The 22,467-nt window shown below is 40.0% G+C and overlaps 1 protein-coding gene across 5 annotated transcripts in view; it reads right to left on the bottom strand.

Annotated features, from left to right (window-relative positions):
• The window catches only part of LOC126418677 (testin), a 98,669-nt gene that overhangs the window by 14,622 nt on the left and 61,580 nt on the right, over positions 1-22,467 (bottom strand). For all 5 annotated transcript variants that reach the window (XM_050085565.1, XM_050085564.1, XM_050085567.1 and 2 more), the window contains 2 exons: positions 15,894-16,351; positions 14,849-14,953 (listed from right to left, as the gene is read on the bottom strand). In XM_050085565.1, coding sequence (XP_049941522.1) covers positions 14,849-14,953; positions 15,894-16,351 — 563 coding nt within the window. The remainder of the gene's footprint in view (positions 1-14,848; positions 14,954-15,893; positions 16,352-22,467) is intronic.

Here is a 22,467-nt window from a genome sequence, read left to right as displayed (position 1 = left end):
TAATCTGCAGAAACCAGCATGGTTTTAGGAAACAGCACTCATGCAAGACACAGCTGGTCCTCTTTGTGCATGATATACAACAAGCTCTAGATACCGGCTCCCAGGCTGATATGCAATATTTCTCGACTTTTGAAAGGCATTCGACTCAGTTCCGCACTGTCGCTTGCTCCAGAAAGTGCACGCTTACAGTCTATCTGATGACAAATGAGGTTGGATAGAAAGTTTCCTAAGAGACAGAGAGCAGTATGTCATCCTGAATGGGGTGACTTCAACAGACACAAGAGTAACTTCAGGTGTGCCCCAGGGCAAGATAAAAGGTCCACTGCTTTTTACGATTTACATAAACAATCTGGTTGATTGTACTGACAGTGGCATTAGACTGTTTGCTGATGATGCTGTAGTCTACAGGGAAGTAGTGAAGTTGTGAACAAATCAATGAGGATTTGCTGAAAATAAAAGCGTGGTGTAACGACTGGCAGCTATCTCTCAATATTAGTAAGTGTAACGTACTGCATATAACAAGGCAAAAATCCCCATTAATGTACGAGTACAGAATAAATGCCCAGTCTTTGGGAGCAGTAACATCCGTCAAGTGTCTGGGTGTGACTATTTGAAATTATCTCAAATGGAACGATCAGATTACACAAGTAACGGGCAAGACAAACTCTAGATTGTGGTTTATTGGTAGAGTCCTGAAACGATGCAGTCCTTCAACAAAGGAAATTGCTTACAATACTTTAGTTTGTCCAGTCTTAGAGTATTGTTCACCTGTATGGGAACCTCACCAGTTGGGTCTCATTCAAGAGATTGAGAAGGTCCGAAGAAGAGCGGGTAAGACTCACGACTGGTACATTTAGCCATTGCGAGAGTGTTACAAATCTCATAGAAAGTTTGAAGTGGGACACACTTGCAGATAGATGACACGCTAAACGGAGGGGGCTGCTCGCTAAATTCCAAAATCCGATCTTTGCCGAGGATGTAGAGCATATATTATTACCACCAGCTTTCAAATCGTGCAACAATCACCATTCAAAGATAAAGAAAATTAAAGCTCGTACTGAGGCATTCAGACCGACAGTCGTTTCTTCCTCACGTGATCCACAAGTGGAACAGAGGGGGGAAATATGACTTTGGCGTGATAGTACCCTCCGCCACACACTGCTTGGTGGCTAGCGGAGTATAGATGTAGATATCACATGGTCCAGTCACATTATTGGGACTGTGCTGAAGTAAGCTGTTGCCAGCACACCAGTTGGCAGAGATGTAGCAAGAAGATCGATAGAAGGCACTGGATCAAGCATGCCTATCAGGAGAGAGGCCACAGATAGGCTTGCGAGCAACACACCACCAACACCCTCTTGATCATAAGTATTTAGATCCCCGCCACAGACCAGAGAGCCCAGTCTCAGTCTGTCACTACTTCAGTCCGTCTCACACTCCAGTTTGGCACCTGTCATTCATCGCATAGCAGGGCCTGTACTTCACCAGCGGTGAGGCTGTGGACTGTTAGTGAAGAGTTTGTACCACAATACATGGACTCAAAGTTAAGTACTTTGTGTAAATAAAGAACCCTGTCAATACGCGTGTGCAGTTGTGTTGTAGAAAGAGGATACCGACCACCAGACAACATCCTCTCCCTTGATCCCTATGGTACAGGACTCTACAGTGGCATTAAGGATACAACAGTGTCAACGAGAACACTAAAGAGGTGACGAGGATGGGATTCAGTGCAGATCAAAGATAATCAACTTGGCTGAAGATTTTGCTTGCTTCTCTTATGTTTTAGCTTGCAGAGGTTTCTAATTGCTAATTTGTTGTTGTGTTCTTGCATGTATTCCAGGAGGGGAGCCGCAAAACTAATTAAATTTCTCTTTTCAGAGGCTTTGCTTCCTTTTTTGACAAAGTATTTGGATACCCCATCCCTGAGCCTCAGCCACAGACAGCCAGTGTGATGGATCTAACAAATTTCAGAACCAACAAATTGCTGCCTTACTGATGACAGTACAACTACTGGCTGCACAAGCCATGTCATCTGCACAACCAACCAACCAGCCAGCCCAAAAAGTACCGCTGACTAGCATACCAGTGTTCTGGCAATTTAACGACACAGAAGAGGAATAGTTTGAACACTTGATTCAGTTCCAAGCACATTGTCAAGTTCATCATGTTGAAGGTACTGTAAAGTTACAATACCTCCTTTCTATTGCAGGGTCCCCAGTGTTCTGGTTAATACAAAAACTATTTCCAACCGCGTCCCCTGATGAACTCATCTATGACGAAATAATCACTGCTTTAACTCAATATTATGACCAGCAAGTCCATGTAGCTGCAGCCAGACAGTTTCTTTGCTTGCAGAAAAAGCTGGAACAGACATACTGACAGTGGTACACGAATAACATTCAGTGTCCCAGATAATAGAAAACGGGAATGAATCTTAAAGTACTCTGATCCACCACTTCCCCAAGTACTGCAAATATTAGAGTAATATGGTTCGTGTGCCACAGCGGCCGATAAGTTTGATTAGGCCCTGATTTGTTGGGTCAAGTCGCCCCTTGCATGTGACTGCCCCAAACAGACATAACAAGTGTGTACACAGCCGTGTAGGCAGCCACATAGACATGTAAACAAGCCTGTGAATTTTGTGAAGTCTTGCCCTAGATGTTTTGCTAGCCATAAAAGACAGGACTGCCCATCACGTAATGCAAGGGGTCACACGTGACGAAAAGGCGGCCATGTCCAAGTAGTTTGTTTGCAACAACACAAAAATGCCAATTCTGCCTGCTCCCAGAAAAAAATACAGGCTCATGCATATGGAGTGAATGCTGTGTTTTCAAAACCTGTAACAGGTTTTGACAAAAGTAAGATTAAGGTTGTTTCTACTCATTGCTCTAGTGCTGTGCAACGACGTCCTAACAAACTATTTGTCTCATTACGAATTGCTGGCCCTCATGTGAACTTTCAGTTAGACAGAGGTGCCCCAGTAACTTTGCTTAATCATGCCACGTCTGTTTAAGTCTAGAAAGCACTTCACTGCTTACAATAGACAGGAAATTCTAGTGCTTGGACGTTGTAGTTTGCCCATCACTTACAAATCTCACACTAGGATGGTGAATTTTACTGTTTTGAAATCAAGAGACAGTGAGACCATATTCAGTTTAGATGCCTTTGAATTGCTTGGCCTTAGCATCAAAGACAATGTACTTTCAGTAGCGGCCTGAGCAACAAAAGACAGTGTTGCTAGCAAGCTAGCGACACTGTCTTGCTTAAAGAATTTCCTGAAATATTGTCAGAAGGAATGGGAAAACCTAATAACTTTGTAGCACATGTTACATTGAAAGACAATGCACAGCCTAAGTTTTTCCAGGCCTGCCCTGTTCCAATAGCTTTAAGAGAGAAAGTAGCCAGTGAATTGAAAGAATTACAATATAATGGTTTAATTGCTTCCATTCAAGCTAGTCAATGGGCAAGTCCTCTCGTTTTGTTGCGCAAGTCTTCTGGTAGCATTCATTCAGATTTGTGTTTATTAAGTCTAAAGTCAACCCCACAGACAATAGTTGACACTTATCCATTACCACGCCGTGAGGAATTCATGGACAGGCTTGATGCGGGACATTACTTTTCTAAAGATAGATTTGCATGAGGCCTACTTGCAAATTCCATTGGATGAAGAATCACAGAAAGTGTCTGTTGTAAATACGCACTTAGGACTGTTCACGTATTTGCATTTGCCCTTCGGCAGTGCTTCCACACCTGCCATTTTTCAACTTTATTTGGAACAGCTGACAGCAAAAGTGCCATTTTGTCCAAACTACCTTGATGATATTGTTGTCTCACGTTTGTACACCAGAAGAACATATTGCCAATTTGCATACTCTCTTGAGTGTTGTCAGAAGCAGGACTCAAGTGTCATCTCAAAAAGTGTGACTTTTTTCAAACAGAACTACAGTACTTAGGTCATGCGATAAACGGTTATGATGTGCATCCCCTCCAGTCTCATTTGCTTGCAATCTGTGACCTGCCTGTTCCTCGCAATGAGTCTGAACTGCAGTCGATACTAGGAAAGATAACGTACTACATTCGGTTCATACCAAAAGCTGCTCAGATCATGGCTTCATTGTATTGCTTGCATCACAAAAATATACCTTTTGTGTGGACTGAGAACTGTCAAGATGCATTTGAGAAACTCAAAAATGCTTTGCTTAGTGACAGATGTTTACCGCATTTTGACCCTGCCAAGCCAGTAGTTTTACAAGTCGACGCTTCGTCCGACGGAATCGGCACTGTGCTTTCACACAGAATTGGTGCACAAGACAGACCTATTGCTTTTGCCTGAAAGTTGTTAAACTCAGTGCAATTATTCTCAAATTGAAAAAGAAGCTCTCGGTACTGTGTATGGAGTAATGAAATTCCATCAGTATTTGTGTGGTCACAAGTTCTACTTAGTGATAAATCACAAGCTTTTGCAGTCCTTGTTTCATCCATCATAGCCGGTTCCTATATGCACTCCTAAAAAATTGTGATGTTGGCCTTTATTGCTTTCACAGTATCAGTATGAAATTGTATACCGACCTATGGCAAAGCATGGCAATGCAGAAACCATATCTCAGCTTCAGATTGGCCCAGCCTCTGATTCTGATGCATCTTGTTGCCAAATCGATGTGCAGGACTCTGGATTGCTGGAATCTTTTCTCATGCAGTACAGAAAAATAGCACAGGCCATGGAAGCAGACCCAAATCTGAAGATTTTATTGCATTACATTCACAATCTTGGCTTCCTTCATTGAACAGTATACAGAACTCAGTTGTGTGCTGATATTTTGCACATCAGCACAACCTTTCAGTTCAACAGAATGTGACTATTTTAAAATGACAGTGGAGAGTTGCATGTGCTTATTCCCTAAGTGTTGCAAAAGGATGTGTTGTGAGTGTTGCTCCACCAAGGAATTGTTTGCACTAAACAGTTTGTGCAACGGCACTGTAATTGGCAGGGCGTGGATGCCCACATTGAACAGATGACGGCACAGTGTCACACATGCGCGGGCAACCAATCTGCTCCGCCACAGACATTTGAAGCTTGGCCTAAGACTCAATCGCCATGGCAAATAGTGCACACTGACTTTGCTGGATCATTTTGGAACACTCGTTGGCTCATAGTGGCAGATTCTATTAGCAAGTTTCCATTTGCAGTGCCTATGAACTCTACTACATCATGTGGCAATTTCCGAAATCGTTAAGTGTGTGGACTGTATGCATGCCACCATGGTTACAGAATACCGTGCATGCCAAAATAATGCTATCCAAAACTGGCACCAAGGCAACTCTAGTGCACCACAGACCATAGACGACACGAGTGAACAAAGGCTGTGGAGATGTAGTGCACCACAGACCATAGACGACACGAGTGAACAAAGGCTGTGGAGATGTGTATACGCAAATAGATGTGCAACTGCTGAGCAACTGACAGCCCAGGTGAATCTAGGGGCTACCAACAGTGTCTTCTCAATGATCATTCAGCAAATGATGTTGCGTATAGGCTTTTGCACAACTATGAGTCTACCCATGAAGATCATGTCCATCTCTACATGCAGTTTGTTTTTCCTTGGCACAACGGCATGTACCATCAGGACAAAGCAACATGAAACAAAGCTAGCAGTATGTGTTTGAGTGGTTCAAAGGGGGCCAGGAGGAGTTTACCGTACTCTGTTGACCACTCAACCCCCAGATTTAAACCCGATTGAGAATCTGTGGGTCAACCTCAGTCATACTGTTTGCACCATGGATACTCAACTGAGAAACCTAGCTTAGCTGGCCACAACAATGAGTCAGCATGGCTTCACATCTCTGTCAGTACCCCCCAGGCCCTCACTGACTGTGTTCCTGCACATCCGCACTACAAAAGGTGGTTATTCAGGCTTTTTGAAACTTGGCCACATTAATGGGACCAGGCCGTGTGTCATTTGTTTTATTTCCGTTTTACTTACAAGCCTGCCTTTGATTCTTGTTGAGTTTGACATAAAGTGCTTTGAGCCACTTCTTGCTTTTCTGGTGTGGCTTGATGACTCTGCGATAAGTCCCAGACTAGGAATGTAAAGGTCCAGGGTTTCAGCTCCAGTCAGTCTTAAGATCGTTTCTGTTACTTATCACTTCTCTCACTTCTGGCAACTGTTTCTTAATGTAAAAAGTGTCAAGTTGTGCCTTGGTTTGGAGACCATTTGAAACTGTAGATCCCTCTATGACTGAGTAAGTTCCAAGGTTGGGGGAAACCAAGAGTATACCACCTCCAACAGTAAAGCACCACAGTAATGGAACAAGCCTTTGGGTTGAGGATGTAATGCGCCAAAATTCGTTTGTCTTTTGTCATGAGCAGGGTTGATTTTCAGGTGCAAATTTCAGATGAAAAAAGAAAAGGAAAAGATGCACAAATAAAGTAAAAGGGGGAACAAAAAGTGCTGGCTTATTCTACTAATTCAGTGATTTCTCTTTCTTCTATTCTACTATTGAATTACAAACAAGTACATCAAATTTCCACTCATCAAAAGTAGCAAAAAACACTAAGCTGTTGTACTTCAAGACATTAAGCATCTCTACATTTTTGAATGTAAGTCTGTTTCTATTAGGAGATAGAATGTCTTTGTAGATGTTAAAGCTTCTTCCCACATCCACAGAAAGCAGTGGGGCAAACCTTGTATTCACTTGGAATGACAACTCTACAGATGTGGCGAATTCCTCAATGTCTGGATTCTTCTGAAGACTACATTCACGTTTGTCTTTGGCATAGCCATCTAACTGCTCCCCCACAGAAGTAATAATATCCCATTGATTTCTCTTTTCCAGACCTTGTTCTTCTAATTGTATAATAGTTGCAGTCAGGTACTTGTAACTATGGACATGGTATAGTTCTCTCTGCAAATTATGTATTTTCTCTGGTAACAGAAGTTGCTGTGCCTTGGACATAGCACCTGGGTTGGCTGGAGTCAAAGAAAACATAAACACACTAATTATGTCAAAATTCTCACACAACATACCAGCACACTCAATCCAAGATCCCCAACAAGCAATGATCAGGAAATCTGAAAGCGGCAGGCCAGTGGTATCCCCGTAGGAAACAACACGATTTGGAGCTTTCCGTAGAATCTTTTTCAGGGAAGAGATGAACTGATTTGCGATGTTGTATTCTTCCTTATGGATTCACAACCCCTATGAAGGGCATGAACCAAGCATGTCACATGCTTCAATTTAGGAAATAAAGGTTTCAATTGGTTAACAGATGACCCATAACCACAAGCAGTAGTTTTCTGAACTCGATACCATTAGGCCAGAGTTTCTGGCAGAAGTCCACAATTGATTGCATCACTGTACTGGCATTGGCTTTCTGCAGCTCATACATTTTTTTTTTTTAACAAGATGGGCTTAACTTACTCCCCTGCTAAGGAAAAAACCAAAAATATTCAAAACATTCTATTGAGTATATGGTTTCATCCACAATGCTTCCCACATCATATTCAGACACTTTCTTCTTGTTTCTTTATATGGTTTCTTGGTAAGCAGAGTCCATGTAGTTTTTTCTTAAAGTATTGTCATAAGGCATTGACAGCTTTGTATATTTTTCAAGAAATCTATTGACGGCTGGGTAGTTCACTTTACTGAGTGGAATTCCTGTTTGTGTACGAACCGCACACAAATCAATGTTTAATTCCTGCAAATTTTGGCTTTTTGAGGCACTCTGTTGAAATGAATTTTGTAATAGAAGTTGCTGATTTGTTTGCTTGAAGAGCCTTATTCACTTGACACCTAGAGCTGGAAATGTGTTGTTTGATGCAATCTCGCTGGTGTTTTTCATCTAATAAAATTCCTGGATCGCAAATAGTACATCGCACAACAGTTCCACCAGTGTCTATGAAATTTTGTTTGAATTCCTGACCCGGAACAATAAATTGGGCTCTGGACACCTTTGGCATGGCAAAATCGAGTAGTACACTCATTTAGTAATGTAAAAAAAAGAGAGAAGAAGAAGCTAACACCAGCTCACTTGCTAACTCAATGTGCCTGTCATACATCACTCTTGCACCCACTCGCTCACTTGCTGTCCACACTCTCTTTTGTAATACTGCAACAATTCCCAGAATATTCTCATTCATCTGTCTCTGCGATTTCTAGTAGCTTCTACCAGAGCCCTGTCTCAATTCCTGGAACTATGTAGGTGCGGTTACTGCTGTCCCTGTGTAATCAGACTCTGCCTATATGTGAACAGATGAGGTCTCCCCAGTAACAAACTCACATTCGTGAACAGCAGGCTACTGGTTCTGGTGGGGTAGACTCACTCATTGTCAATTGCATTACTGTGGGCCACTTTATAGCGGTGAAGCATGAAAAAGAGGTTTTGTCAAGCACAGAATTATTTTCCATTGTTGCAGGTGTGCTCTTGGGCTAGACTCACTCATTGTCAATTGCGTTACTGTGGGCCACTTTATAGCGGTAAAGCAAGAAAAAGAGGTTTTGCCGAGCACAGAATTATTTTCCATTGTTGCAGGTGTGCTCTTAACTCCTGTACAGCATTTACTGAAGGAGGTAGGGTTACTATTCACATGTACAAAGCAAGGTGAGGAGACTTTAATTAAAGTTAAATATTTTAAATTGATTAGAAATCTCGTACAATAAATTGGAATGAAACTTCGAAGAAAATGGAGAATTATGGGCATTGTTGGGAGAAAAAGGGATAGAGGTCTCAACAAAGGGAAAAAGGTGCATTTGGTTGGTAAAACCTTAAATGATCATAACCCAATCACTAGCTGATAACAAATCAAACGCAATTTTGTGGATGTGTAAAGCGTGATATTTGGATCGGCATTAGTTCCAACTAGTTCCAGCTTGTAGTTATGGTCCTGCACAGAAGCATTTCGATGGAGAGTGATTTCTGTTTTCATGGTGTAGAAAGGATGTGTTGATTTGCATTACGTATATGTGTGATACTTAAGACCAGATTCTTGTTGTAGTTGACACTATATTATTAGTATTTCTTTCTTTTCTCAGACGTTATGTCTGGTCAAAAATGGAAAGTGGTGTGGACCTTGATAAAGCGTGACTTCCTTTTAACTGTACAGTATATGTTATATTGCATTTAGGAACTTTCGGATAATTGAACATGCATCAATAATTACGGATTTCTGTAGTTGTATATATAAGTTTGGATGTAGCTGTATTGCATTGATGTACTGGTGGATATTGTGTGGTATGACTCCTGTAGTTGATAGTATAATCGGTATAATGTCAACTTTATCCTGATGCCACATGTCCTTGACTTCCTCAGCCAGTTGGATGTATTTTTCAATTTTTTCTCCTGTTTTCTTTTGTATATTTGTTGTATTGGGTATGGATATTTCGATTAGTTGTGTTAATTTCTTCTTTTTATTGGTGTGTATGATGTCAGGTTTGTTATGTGGTGTTGTTTTATCTGTTATAATGGTTCTGTTCCAGTATAATTTGTATTCATCATTCTCCAGTACATTTTGTGGTGCATACTTGTATGTGGGAACGTGTTGTTTTATAAGTTTTGTTGTAAGGCAAGCTGTTGATGTATTATTTTTGCTACATTGTCATGTCTTCTGGGGTATTCTGTATTTGCTAGTATTGTACATCCGCTTGTGATGTGATCTACTGTTTCTATTTGTTGTTTGCAAAGTCTGCATTTATCTGTTGTGGTATTGGGATCTTTAATAATATGCTTGCTGTAATATCTGGTGTTTATGGTTTGATCCTGTATTGCAATCATGAATCCTTCCGTCTCACTGTATATATTGCCTTTTCTTAGCCATGTGTTGGATGCGCCTCGATCGATGTGTGGCTGTGTTAGATGATACGGGTGCTTGCCATGTAGTGTTTTCTTTTTCCAATTTACTTTCTTCGTATCTGTTGATGTTATGTGATCTAAAGGGTCGTAGAGGTGGTTATGAAATTGTAGTTGTGTAGCCGAAGTATTTATATGAGTGATTGCTTTGTGTATTTTGCTAGTTTCTGCTCGTTCTATAAAGAATTTTCTTAAATTGTCTACCTGTCCATAATGTAGGGTTTTTTATGTTGATAAATCCCCTTCCTCCTTCCTTTCTGCTTAATGAGAATCTTTCTGTTGCTGAATGTATGTGATGTATTCTATATTTGTGGCATTGTGATCGTGTAAGTGTGTTCAGTGCTTCTAGGTCTGTGTTACTCCATTTCACTACTCCAAATGAGTAGGTCAATATTGGTATAGCATAAGTATTTATAGCTTTTGTCTTGTTTCTTGCTGTCAATTCTGTTTTCAGTATTTTTGTTAGTCTTTGTCTATATTTTTCATTTAGTTTTTCTTTAATATTTGTATTATCTATTCCTATTTTTGGAAAATGAGCAACTACTATATAAAAATCAACATGGATTCTGCAAACAGAGATCCTGCGAAACGGAGCTCGCTCTGTTCCTCCATGAGATCTACAGCGGAGTGGACAAAAGCACTCAGGTTGATGCCGTATTCCTTGATTTCAGTAAGGCATTTGACACCGTCCCGCATTGCTGTCTAATGAAAAAAAAAGTGAGCTTATGGAGTATCAGAGCAGACCTGCGATTGGTTCAAGACTTTCTTGCAGATAGAACTCAACACGTCACTCATAACGGAACTAAATCGACAGATGTAAAGGTAATACCCGGAGTACCACAGGGAAGTGTGATAGGACCGTTGCTATTTACATGATATATAAACGAAACAGTACAAATCATTGGATGCTCTTTAAGGCTATTCACAGATGATTCAGCTGTCTACACCAAAGTAGCAATGCCAGAAGATAGTGAGAATTTGTAGAACGACCTGCAGAGAATTGACGAATGGTCCAGGCTCTGGCAGTTGACCCTGAACGTAAACAAATGCAACATATTGTGCATACATAGGAAAAGAAATCCGCTACTGTACAGCTACACTATTGATGACAAACAGCTGGAGACAGCATCTGCCATAAAATATCTGGCATAACTATCCAGAACGACCTTAAGTGGAATGACCATATAATACAGATAGTGGGAAAAGCACACACCAGACTCAGATTCATCATAAGAGTTTTAAGGAAATGTAACTCATACATGAAAGAAGTGGCTTATAAGGCACTTGGTCACCTGATTCTTGAGTAATTTTCACCTATTTGGGATTCCTATCAGGTGGGACTGATAGAGGAGATAGAGAAGATCCAATGAAGAATGGTGAGTTTCGTCACGGGATTGTTTAGCTGGCGAGAGAGCCTTACGGAGATGCTAAACAAACTCCACTGGCAGACGTTATAAGATAGGCGCTGTGCATCACGGAGATATTTACTACTGAAATTTGGGGACAGCACTTTTCAGGAGTTGGATAACATACTACTGCCCCGCACATACATCTCGCGTATTGACCACGAGGAGAAAATTCCAGAAATTAGAGCCAATACAGAGGCTTACCAACAATCATTCTTCCCACGCACTATTCATGACTGAAACAGTGTTGGAGGGATCAGAGAGTGGTGCCGAAAGTGCCCTCCGCCACACACCATTAGGTGGCGTGCGGAGTATGACATAGATGTAGATGTTGATGTCATTAACTGGATAGTTTACTTCTTTTGGTACATATATTTAATTCCACATCCATCTTGCAATTAGGCTTTGAGGGCATTTCTCTCTTTTTGATCACATCAGGTGCTAGTTTTTTCCTATCATTTGAGGAGTGACACCTTCATTGAATAAATATTGTTCACAATGGCATATAATCGTAGACAAATGCAATAAAACCTGCAGAGGATCAACATTTGGTGCAGCACAAACAAATTTAATCTATGACGTGTAAAACAATAAAGATCCATTATTGTATCATTGCACCATCGGCAGTCAATCGATGGGAACAGCCAAAACTGCAAATTTCTAAAGAGAATTCTACCAGAGCAGCTTAAGGTGGGATGATCACACAAAACCAGATGCAGCAAAAGTAGACATGAGTCTGCAATTCATTGGAAGAATCCTAATGTAATTCACCCACAAACGAGGTAACCAACAACACAATGGTATGACCAATTACTGTTTTCCTACTATAAAATGTGAATAAGGAATAACATAAACCAACCAGAATAAGAGGATATGGGGAGTATTACATTGTCAGCAGAGAAGCAACAGCAGCTTGAATTGGCCAGGAGAGTTCTGTGACTTCAAACGTGGATTAGTCATTGGATGTCACCTGAGCAACAAACCCACCAGACACATTTCAACTCTTCTACAACTACCCAAGTCGACTGTCGGTGATATGTTTATGAAGCACAAATGTAAAGGAACAACCACAGTTGAACCAAGACTAGACAGATCTCATTTACTGACAGACATGGGCCATCGAATATTGTGGAAGGTGGTAGTAAAATATCACACAAAATCAACACAATGAATCACTCATGAGATACAAAGTGCTACTGGCAGTACAGTTAGTGACTCTGCACATGAACTTAAAATTAATGGGATGCAATGGTCGAGCAGCTCTTCATAAGCCACACATTTCTACACTCAGTGCTAAGTGACTATTGAGGTGGTGTAAAAAGAGTGATGCCACTGGGTAGTGGGCGACTGGAAACCAGTCACTTGGGAGTGATGAATCGTACTAGACCCTGTGACAATCCAATGTAAAGGTTTGGATTTGCGAATGCCTGGAAAACTTTACCTGTCATCATGTGAACAGTGATGTAAAGGGAAGGTGCTGTTACAGTATGGGTTTACCTTCATGGTTAGTATGTGGTCCTCTCACAATATTGTGCTTAAAAAAACACAAAATGCAGACGGATACGACCAAATTTTACAGTATAGTGTACTGTGTACAGTAGAGGAATAGTCTGCTGATGATGACTGACTGTACTGGTATGACAATGTGCCCTGTCAGAAAGTAGCATCTCTGAGGCAATGGTTTGTGGACAACAACATTATAGAAATGGACTAGCCAGCCCATGGTCACAAACTGAACCCAACAGAACAACTTTGGAACGAGTTACATAGCCAATTTCATTCCAGACTCCAGCATCTAACATTACTATCTTCTCTGGTTTTGGCTCTTGTGGAAGAATGGGATCCCATTCCACAACAGACAATCAGACACCTCACTGAAAGTTTCCCCAACAGAGTTCAAGCTGTCACAGAGGTGAAGGGTTGGACACACCCTTGGATCAATCTTCAGTAGTAGGGGTCTGTCTGCAGCTCATGGTCTTGCGGTAGCATTCTCGCTTCCCATGCACGGGGTCCCGGCTTCGATTCCTGGCGGGGTCAGGGATTTTCCTTGCCTCGAGATGACTGGGTGTTGTGTCATCTTCATCATCATCATTCATCCCCATTATGATTGGAGAAAGGCAACGGCAAACCACCTCCATTAGGACCTTGTCTAGTCGGCGGTGCGCGTCTCCCGCATCGTCCCCTACGCTCCTCGGAGTATGGGCCCTCATCATCATCATCATCATCATCATCATCATCATCATCATCATCTGTAGGGCCCCAAATACTTTGGATCTAATAAACCATTTAGCAACACGATATGGTCTCTTAATCATGAGAAGCAGTGAGTAGGTTACACAAACAGAACTACGGCAAATGCTAGACCATTACTTTTGTAACCTATGAGGGGAAATCACGTAGCTTATGATACTCTTACTGGATTGATTCTTGCTTGTAACTCATCAGTCTGGGATCCTTATTATGGAAGATTTATAGAGGGAAGATTTATGGAGAAGTCACAAAAAAAAGTTGTATGTGTCAGTGGGCTTGTGGAGCATCATTGAGGTACTCCAATGGCACCAGTGACATTCCAAGAAGAATCACAGTTCCTCCCACATATATCGAAAAAAATGACAATACAGTAAAATCAGAGAAGTTTGAACTTACACAGAGGCTAAAGATAGTCTTCGTTTCTATGCACCATTCACAAATGGAACAGAAAAGGAGAAAAATGATGGTAGCACATAAGGTACCTTCTACCATACACCATACGACGGCTTGCAGAGTACATATTTTACGCAACAATGATTTGTATTCCCATCCATGCCACAGCATATGTCATATACTGTGGATGACAAGTAGGCACAGTTCTTCACTGCTCCTCAGACTATGCAATGAGCACAGTTTTGAGATGAAATACAAGCACTCAGTTGTGTACTGCCGTTTGTGGCCTTCAGATCACATCATCTGATACAGTGTGTTGACTATTGCTTGTTTCGGAGTTCTCTCTCTTTCAGTATTCACTCTGAACTGATCTTGAACACTTGTGGAGACAGTGTTGTTGTCTTTTGATCTGTGTTTCTAACTAATCATTCAATACATGAACTTACTTACATTACTGATCGTCTAGAACTACTGTTCATTTCATGGCTTAGTGCACCACAGTGTGCCAAGTGATGCAGAACGCCAAGGAGGATATAAAGTATAAATGTATATGTAGAGCAGTTTACAATGTAAGCTAATATTTTGCAATAATTTACAGCTTTATAACTTAGTTTATATTGCTTGGGCTTAAAAAAAAAAAAAAAAAAAAAAAAAAAAAAAAAAAAAAATCTCAGAATACCATTTCAGCTTCCAGTTCCCCCAAGTTTACTGTGCATATTTCTCCAGTACAATGAGAACTGGTAATAAGAGCAATGCAAAAAACAGTTTGTAGTACTGTAACATAAGCAAACTTTTGTCTCAGTATTATGTAAATCACAGCAATATGCTGGAGGGGAGATACACTGGTTAACATAAGCAGGCAGGCAGGCAGGCAGGCAGGCAGAATAATGAGACAACATAATATATTGTGGTAGTTGTCTACTGGTGTTTAACTAGAACTGCTGATCAAGCTTACTTCATCACAGGCAAAGCATCGAGGAATCTTCAGGAGCTCTGCATAATGACGGCCACAGTAAACTTGTCCCTTATTGAAGAAGTAAATGAGGTCCACCAGAAGCTCCTGAAACAGACAGTAGTTTCTGAATGCTAAAAATGATGGTGACAAAATTTTAAAAATTAATCTTAATCAAATGAATGTGACTATTTAAAACAGAAAACTATCAAGATTTGGTTTTTTAAAGCCTTTTTTATCAAAGCACTGTTGATATTAATTTGTGTAGACACGTGATTTGTCCTCTTTTACAATGACTTCAAATGCACATCTAAAATTGTTCCACTTGAAGTTCCTTGCAACCCAGAACTGAAGTTTTCAATATTTCACTTTCATAAAGTTGAAGAGTGAATCGTTTCCTGAGCTGCAAGGAGAGGTAGTCTACAGTGGGTGCAAGGTCACGGCTGCAAGGAGGTTGGGGCATATACAAAAGATTCCCACCTTAAGTACTAAAATGTATGGACAAGGTAAGCATCCACTGTTGAAAATCAAAATAACTCTAATCTCATCTTTACATATTGTCACTGTTAGTTTGATACGAAAATGCAACCATCAGAATTTTGGCTTCAGTAAGTTTGAGTGATACCACTGCACAGACTGCTGTTTAAGACTCCGGGCTCCATAACTATTCCATGATCTTCTGCAGTGACTAATTCATTTGTGGTAGTACTGTTTATTTTTACAGTCATTTTGATTTACTGTCACACAAAAAGCTATTCCTAACAGATGATCAGTGCAGTCTACTGCACACATGCAAGCTGACCCTAGCAGCCAGTTAAATTTTTCAGCCAATCAGCCACTACTTATAATGCATGCCTTGTACCTCACACTAAATCCTGACCGCATGGTCCAATTGTGCTTATATACTGCTGTCACTGATCACCTTCAAGCTGTATTACTTAAAATAAAGGACAATTGGATGGTGTGTTGCATAAAAACAAAAAAAGTTGCTGAAAACGAATAAATTACATTTCTGCAAGAGCATGAAAATCAGAAAATCAGCTCTTACCTTGCAAGTAGTGCAGACAAAGCAGGACGGGTGCCATGCTACATCTTGTCCTGCTCGGTCAGCGAACACAGCTACGTCACCAGCCTGAATTGCACCTTTGCACTCCTTGCAATTAAACTGTGGCTGCTGCACAGCTGGGGTATCATCAGTTTTCATTTCTGCCATGTGACTTGACAACTCTCCAAGTTCCGCATCATGTCTGTGCTGCTGCATTGCTAGAGCTGACTTAGGCAGTGCATCAGTAGGAACACCTTCAGAAAAGACAGTCTCTCCGTGAGGACCCAATGAAGAATAAATGGAACTCTTGGCTGGAAGGGCTTCTGGCATTCCAAAAGGATCATGCCCAGTACCAACAGTGTCAGCAAACCTTCCTTTCTGTTGCCTATGGGCATCATCATGTGATTCACCTGGAATATGCTTTGTTGGAACTGTCTTCCCAGGTGACAAGTTGTGGACTCCTGTCAAAGGTAGAACAGTTTTGTGAGGATAAGTGACTATCAAGATCCACATTTATATCCAAGTTCTGCATGTCATTGCACTTGATTTATAAGAACATGAGGTTCTAAGAAGCTTAGGTTGCAAAAAACACACAAAACAGGATGAATACCAAGACTACTTACTTACTTAATTATTCTACAGTTTAACTGTGTAGAGTAGACAATGAACCAATACTTTTAGTGCTGCATACATTTCTTATACTAAAACACAATAATTTTTCAGCTGGAAATAATAATATCTAATTTGTATTATTGAGTACATATGTAACAAGCATGAGTACATATAACAAGCATCAAAGGTTTTTTTTTTACACGCCCTCATGGATCGGGACTAGGGCTCAGTCAGATAATATTTTACTGATGATTTGAGTTCATTCTGGTCCATTATTACTTTTGTGTGTCTCAGTAGTGTATCATGCAGTTTTTGCTAGGCTGGGGTAAACCTCTTTAGAATAGTGCTGTATTTGTCCACTGAACATGTAAATTATTTGTATTCATTACAAGAATGCGAGGATTACTACTGTTCAGTTTTCCTTTTATAATAATTACATAATCTAATATGTGCATACAGACTGCATGTTACTCTTCCATTTACTTTTAACATTAACCTAATTACCTTTTTCTGTGCTCTGAAATATTTTGGGCTTGCTCTGAAGTTGCCCCAAAATACTATCCCATATTTCAATACCGAGTGAGCATGTCAAATATAGTTCTGACTATTATATGAGATGTAATTTCTTAGAATTTTGGAGTTTGTTGAACATCCCTATAATGTTCTTGTGCAGACTAAATGATCCCATAATGCAACGCACCACTCTTCATCACATCTTCTCTATTTAATCTATTAATCCCACATGGTAAGGGCCGCAGACTGATAAACAATAATCATGAGGCAGTCAAATGAGAGTTTTTTAAGCCCTTTCTTTCATGGATGAAATATATTTCCTTAAGCTACTCCCAATGAATTTCAGTCTAGCATCTGATTTTCCTATTAATTGTTTTATGTGGCCATTTCACAGCAGGTCCTTTCAGTAGTAACTCCTAGGTATTTTACAATCATTTGTTTTTCCAGTGATTTGCAATTAATAGTGTAACCACGCAGTAATTAATCTATTTTGGCTACTTACATAAATTTATTTACATTCAGGGTCAACAGCCCATTCCTGCACCAATTGTTGACCCTCTGCAGGTCTTCCTGCATTTTGCTACTATCTTCTGGTGTTGCAATCTTGTTATAGACAATAGCATCATCTACAAATAGTCTCATGGAGCCTCCAATGCCATTCACCAGACCATTAATATAAATTGTAAATAGTTATAGATCTTCAACACTCCATTAGGGTAGTCACAAGATTACTTTTGCACGTTTTGGTTAATTCCATTAAGAATGACGTGGTGAGTTAAATCTACAAGGAAGTCTTGAATACAATTTGGCTTGCTACTCAATGAGCTCATATTTTATTCGTTAAATGACAGTGTGGAATTGTAGTGAATGTATTCCATTAAGTCAAGGAAAATGACATCAACTAGTCTAAGGCACTTCGGGTCTCATGGACAAACAGAGAAAGCTGAGTTTCACAAGACCTATATTTGAGGAGGCTATATTGATTTTTGTAGAGATTTTTGTTCTCCAAGAACATCATAATGAATGAGTGTAAAACATGTCACATAATTCTATGACAATGGTATCAGTGATAGAGGATTATAATTATGCAGAACTGTCTGATGATTCTTCTTGAAAACAGAAATGGCTTGCACTTTTTTCCAGTCAGTAGGTACACTCTGTCACTCCAGCAGCCTGTTAGAAGGTTTGTGAGTTCTTTCACACTATCTCTGGAGAACCTCACAGGAGTCTCATCCAGTCCAGTTGGCTTTTCACTGCTGAGCAGTTGCTTTTCTTTTCTGTGATTGCTTATCTCAACAACTGTCATTTTGATATTTGTGTGATGATTGAAAGGGGAAATGATATTCTGTGGTGAAACAATTTCTGAAGACTAAATTTACTACTGTGGCCTTCTCCTGTAATCTTCTGTTTTGGTCCCAGTATGGTCACCCAGAAACTAAATAGACGATTTTGATCTGCTTGCCAATTTTACATAAGAATAACACCTATTAGGACTTTTAGTCAATTAGTTTGGCAAAATTTTACTTGTAAATTCATTAAATACTTCTTGCATTACACCCCTCATGCTCATTTTGGCTTCAGTCAGTTCCTGCTTGTCCACTAGGTTTTGACTTCACTTAAATCAGAGATGAACCTCACTTTGCTTTTGCAGAAACTTTCTAACCTGACTATTGAACCAAAGTGGGTCTAAGCCATCTCTCACAACCTTGTTGGCACATACTTGGCTGAGGCATGTTTTACAATGATTCAGAGTTTCATCTATTTGTCATCCACACCTTTATTCTCAGAGCTGAATATTTCATGATGACTACTTAGATACTCTGCAGTTTGTATCGTGTCACTAATGCTACCAAAAAAATTTTCCTAGTGTTTTTTAAACATTCCTTGTAATACCTATAATAATTGATGCTATCACAGCCTTATGATCGCCGATTTCCTCATTGACATTAATAAGATTCAATAGGTTCGGCCTGTTAGTTACTAGGAGGTCTAGGACAGTGTCCTCACATGCTGGTTCTTTAACTATCTGCTCGACGTAATTTTCAGATGAGACATTCAGAAATATTTTACTCAAATCCATTTCTCTGACACCACTTTCATTTCCTGACTCTCCCTTTCTACACCAGACAACCTGATTCCTCCCACTACTAAAACAGCACACGATAATAAAACTTATTTGTGATTTCTCCAAGACGTCTCTGAAGTGCTCTGCCACTACAACTCCTGACACAGGGGGTCAACTAAAGCATGCATTATATTCTTTTACCCACCTTTAATGTAACGCTTTACCCGCATTATTTCACATTTAAAATCTGTAATAACCTCATTATATACTACTGAGTTCTTTATGGCATTAAACATGCTACCACCACCACTTGTGTCTAGCCTACCCTTCCATAAATTAAAATCTTCACTGCTGCACACTTCTATTCCTAGTAATGTGTGGGCATTATTATCTTTAATAAGCAAGACTAATTATGAAACTTTACCATGTCTACTTTTGCAGTATACCAATAATAAATTAACATTCTCTCTTTTCGATCTACAAGATGAAGAATTCTCCTTTCAGAGTAATCTGGCTATTCTATCTTTGAATGTGACTGGCATTTTACAATTTCCCCTAAGAAGGGGTACCTCTAACCCAAAAACCCTCATGTGCAAGCCATACATACCCTGCTATCCGAGCAACCACTTCCTTTGTGTGATACTCTTGTGACCTGCCAATGTGGACACTACAATTCTTCCCTCAATAGCGGAAATCAAGAATAGCACTTTTGAAATCACTGCAGAACCATCTGAGCCTCTGGGTATGATGATGGAAATGATGAGCTGTGCTTCCACTCCACATATGATGCTAGATTCAGAGATTGTAAAGTTCTGTTAACTGCATGTCAAGTAGCATTGTTTGCTACAAATCTTCATGAAAAATAATAATGTACAGGAAAAATAACTTCATTTCTACAGATGTAGGTAACTTTTGTTTTTGAAAAGTATCACTGTAATCAATTAACTATTAAGCTACTAGCAGCATACATACAGTAAAACTGAGGAAGTTCCCCGTTTTTAAAATTTTTGTTGAGCTGCTGCATTCCAATTCCAGCCACACACTGATGTTGCAGTTTGGGACAGTAATATTTTTCAGGAACAATTGTAATTTAACTTTCTTGCCTTTTCTTTCTCTGTATGTCACCATCTTCCACTGATATACAGGGTGATTATAATTTAAGTTAAACTATCAAAACACTGTAGAAATAACACCACTTGTCAGAATGACGTCAAATTGCAACGGAGTATTATCGGAGAAGAGGGAAAATGTAAGGCAGAAGAAAAAAGATAGTGTGAAAATTGATCAACAGACGGCGCTGTATGTGTCAGAATATGTAAATGAAAACACCTGTCATGCGCACGACACATGGCTTTTCCTTCTTTCACGTCTGCGACGTTCGCCATGACTGTCTCAATGCAGGATCACACTCTGCTTGTAAAGTTGTATTACAAGAATGATGACTGTGCATACGTTGCTCTGCATGAGTACCGAACACTTAAGGGTTTGAAAAAAGCCGTTCGTCCGATGACTGCTATGGGTCTGGAGAAAATGATTCGGAAATTTGAAAAGACAGGTTCTTTTGGTGTGCAACCTGGTAGATGAAGGAAACAAATTGATTCGACATCAATGGAAGCAGTGGTCACAGCAAGGAAGGAGGAGATGAGTGGTGGTGGTGTGCAAATGTGTAGTGCACGGAGAACTGCCCGAACACTGGACATACCCGTGCGAGCATGGTGCATAAAATCATACGAAACATCCTTCTTTGCTATCTATTCAAAGTTAACCATGTGCATGAGTTGTTTCCTGCTGACCTGCTAGCATGGGAGACCTTTGCTTCAGAATCTCTTGCTCGGATGGAAGAGGACAATGATTGGCCGTGGAAGATTTTGTGGACAGATGAAGCCCACTTCCATCTGACAGGATATGTCAATACACAGAATTGTCAAATATGGGCAATGGAAAATCCACACGCAAATCAACCAGTACCACTTAATCCTGAAAAGGTCACTGTGTAGTGCGGGCTTACGGCATCATTTGTCATAGGGCCATATTTTTTCGAAGAGACAGGTGCTTCCGGTCCTGTTACCTGTACTGTCCCTCGTAAGTGCTACGAGTGTCTTTTGAGCACACGTCATTCCAGCTCTCCAACAGTGTGGATGTGTGGATGGGATCATTTTTATGCAAGATGCTCCACCTCCGCACACTGCAAATCCAGTTAAGCAGCTGCTGAAGTGCCATTTCGGAAATGCTACAATCATCAGCTGCCATTTCCCTAAAGCCTGGCCATCCCAATCACCTGATCTTAATCCGTGTGACTCCTGGCTGTGGGGCTATCTGAAATATGTAGTGTTCAGTGTTCCGAATGCAAACTTAGCTGCACTGAAGGCATGCACTGTGCAACACATTCTGAATGTGAACCCAGAAACACTTTGATCAGTTGTGGAACACACTGTTTCTCATTTTCAACTCATTGCAGAAGATGGTGGACAGCATACTGAAAATGTTTTGTACCAGTCACATGGAAATTAATAATCTGATTTGATTTTTTATGCGTTTTTGACCTCAGAACAAATAAAAACCGATGTGATTGATGCTTTTTATGCAGTTTTTGGACTAAGGACAATTAAAAACCAATGTGAGTGATACTTTTTGTGCGGTTTTTGGCTTCAGGACAATTAAAAACTGATTTTTGCCATCCAATGTGATATGACCTTGCTGTGGTGGATGGGCTTACGTAATTAACAGTATCACACCTGTACACCCATGCACACTGAGTAGGCCTAGTACAGTTTGTTAAACGTCAAACGTACACCTTCGGCATTGTTGTATGATTCATTGGTCATTTGAAGTCGACGACTATTAAATTATGATGCTTACAGCGCCATCTATTGCTATATTTTGTAACTATTTATTTTTCTTGTGCCATACATTTCCCCACTTCTCCAATAATATTCTGTTGCAATTTGACGTCATTATGACCAATGGTGTTATTTATACAGTGGTTTGAAAGTTTAACTTTAATTATAATCATCCCGTACATTTGCAGATTTTGGTTTGTGCATAATTGTCGGAAACAACAGATATGTTAATGTTTAACATGTGTGCACAAGCATTTTCACAGTGTCGTTTGATTTTTATTTGTTGGTTGTCACACACAAACTGGATAGTTTCTCTCATATTAAACCACCACTTTCTCTCTGTACAGTCAATATTTCATTTTCTGACACCTCACTTTCATTTTGTAATAACTTAATAATTTTGTTTTCGGAGTCAATTTTAATTGGCAGTTCCTAAGTTTCAACACACAAAAAGTCATGGCATGTCCGCAGAAAACTATTACTTAGGAATTCTAGGTATATTTTTGCATCCTTTTCATGTAACCAAAAAATAAATTTACTTGATACT

The sequence above is a fragment of the Schistocerca serialis genome, chromosome 9 (assembly GCF_023864345.2).
Source record: "Schistocerca serialis cubense isolate TAMUIC-IGC-003099 chromosome 9, iqSchSeri2.2, whole genome shotgun sequence".
Taxonomy (NCBI): Eukaryota; Metazoa; Arthropoda; class Insecta; order Orthoptera; family Acrididae; genus Schistocerca; species Schistocerca serialis.
The sequence above is the reverse complement of the archived record's forward strand: the minus strand, read 5'-3'. Positions and strand labels throughout refer to the sequence as shown.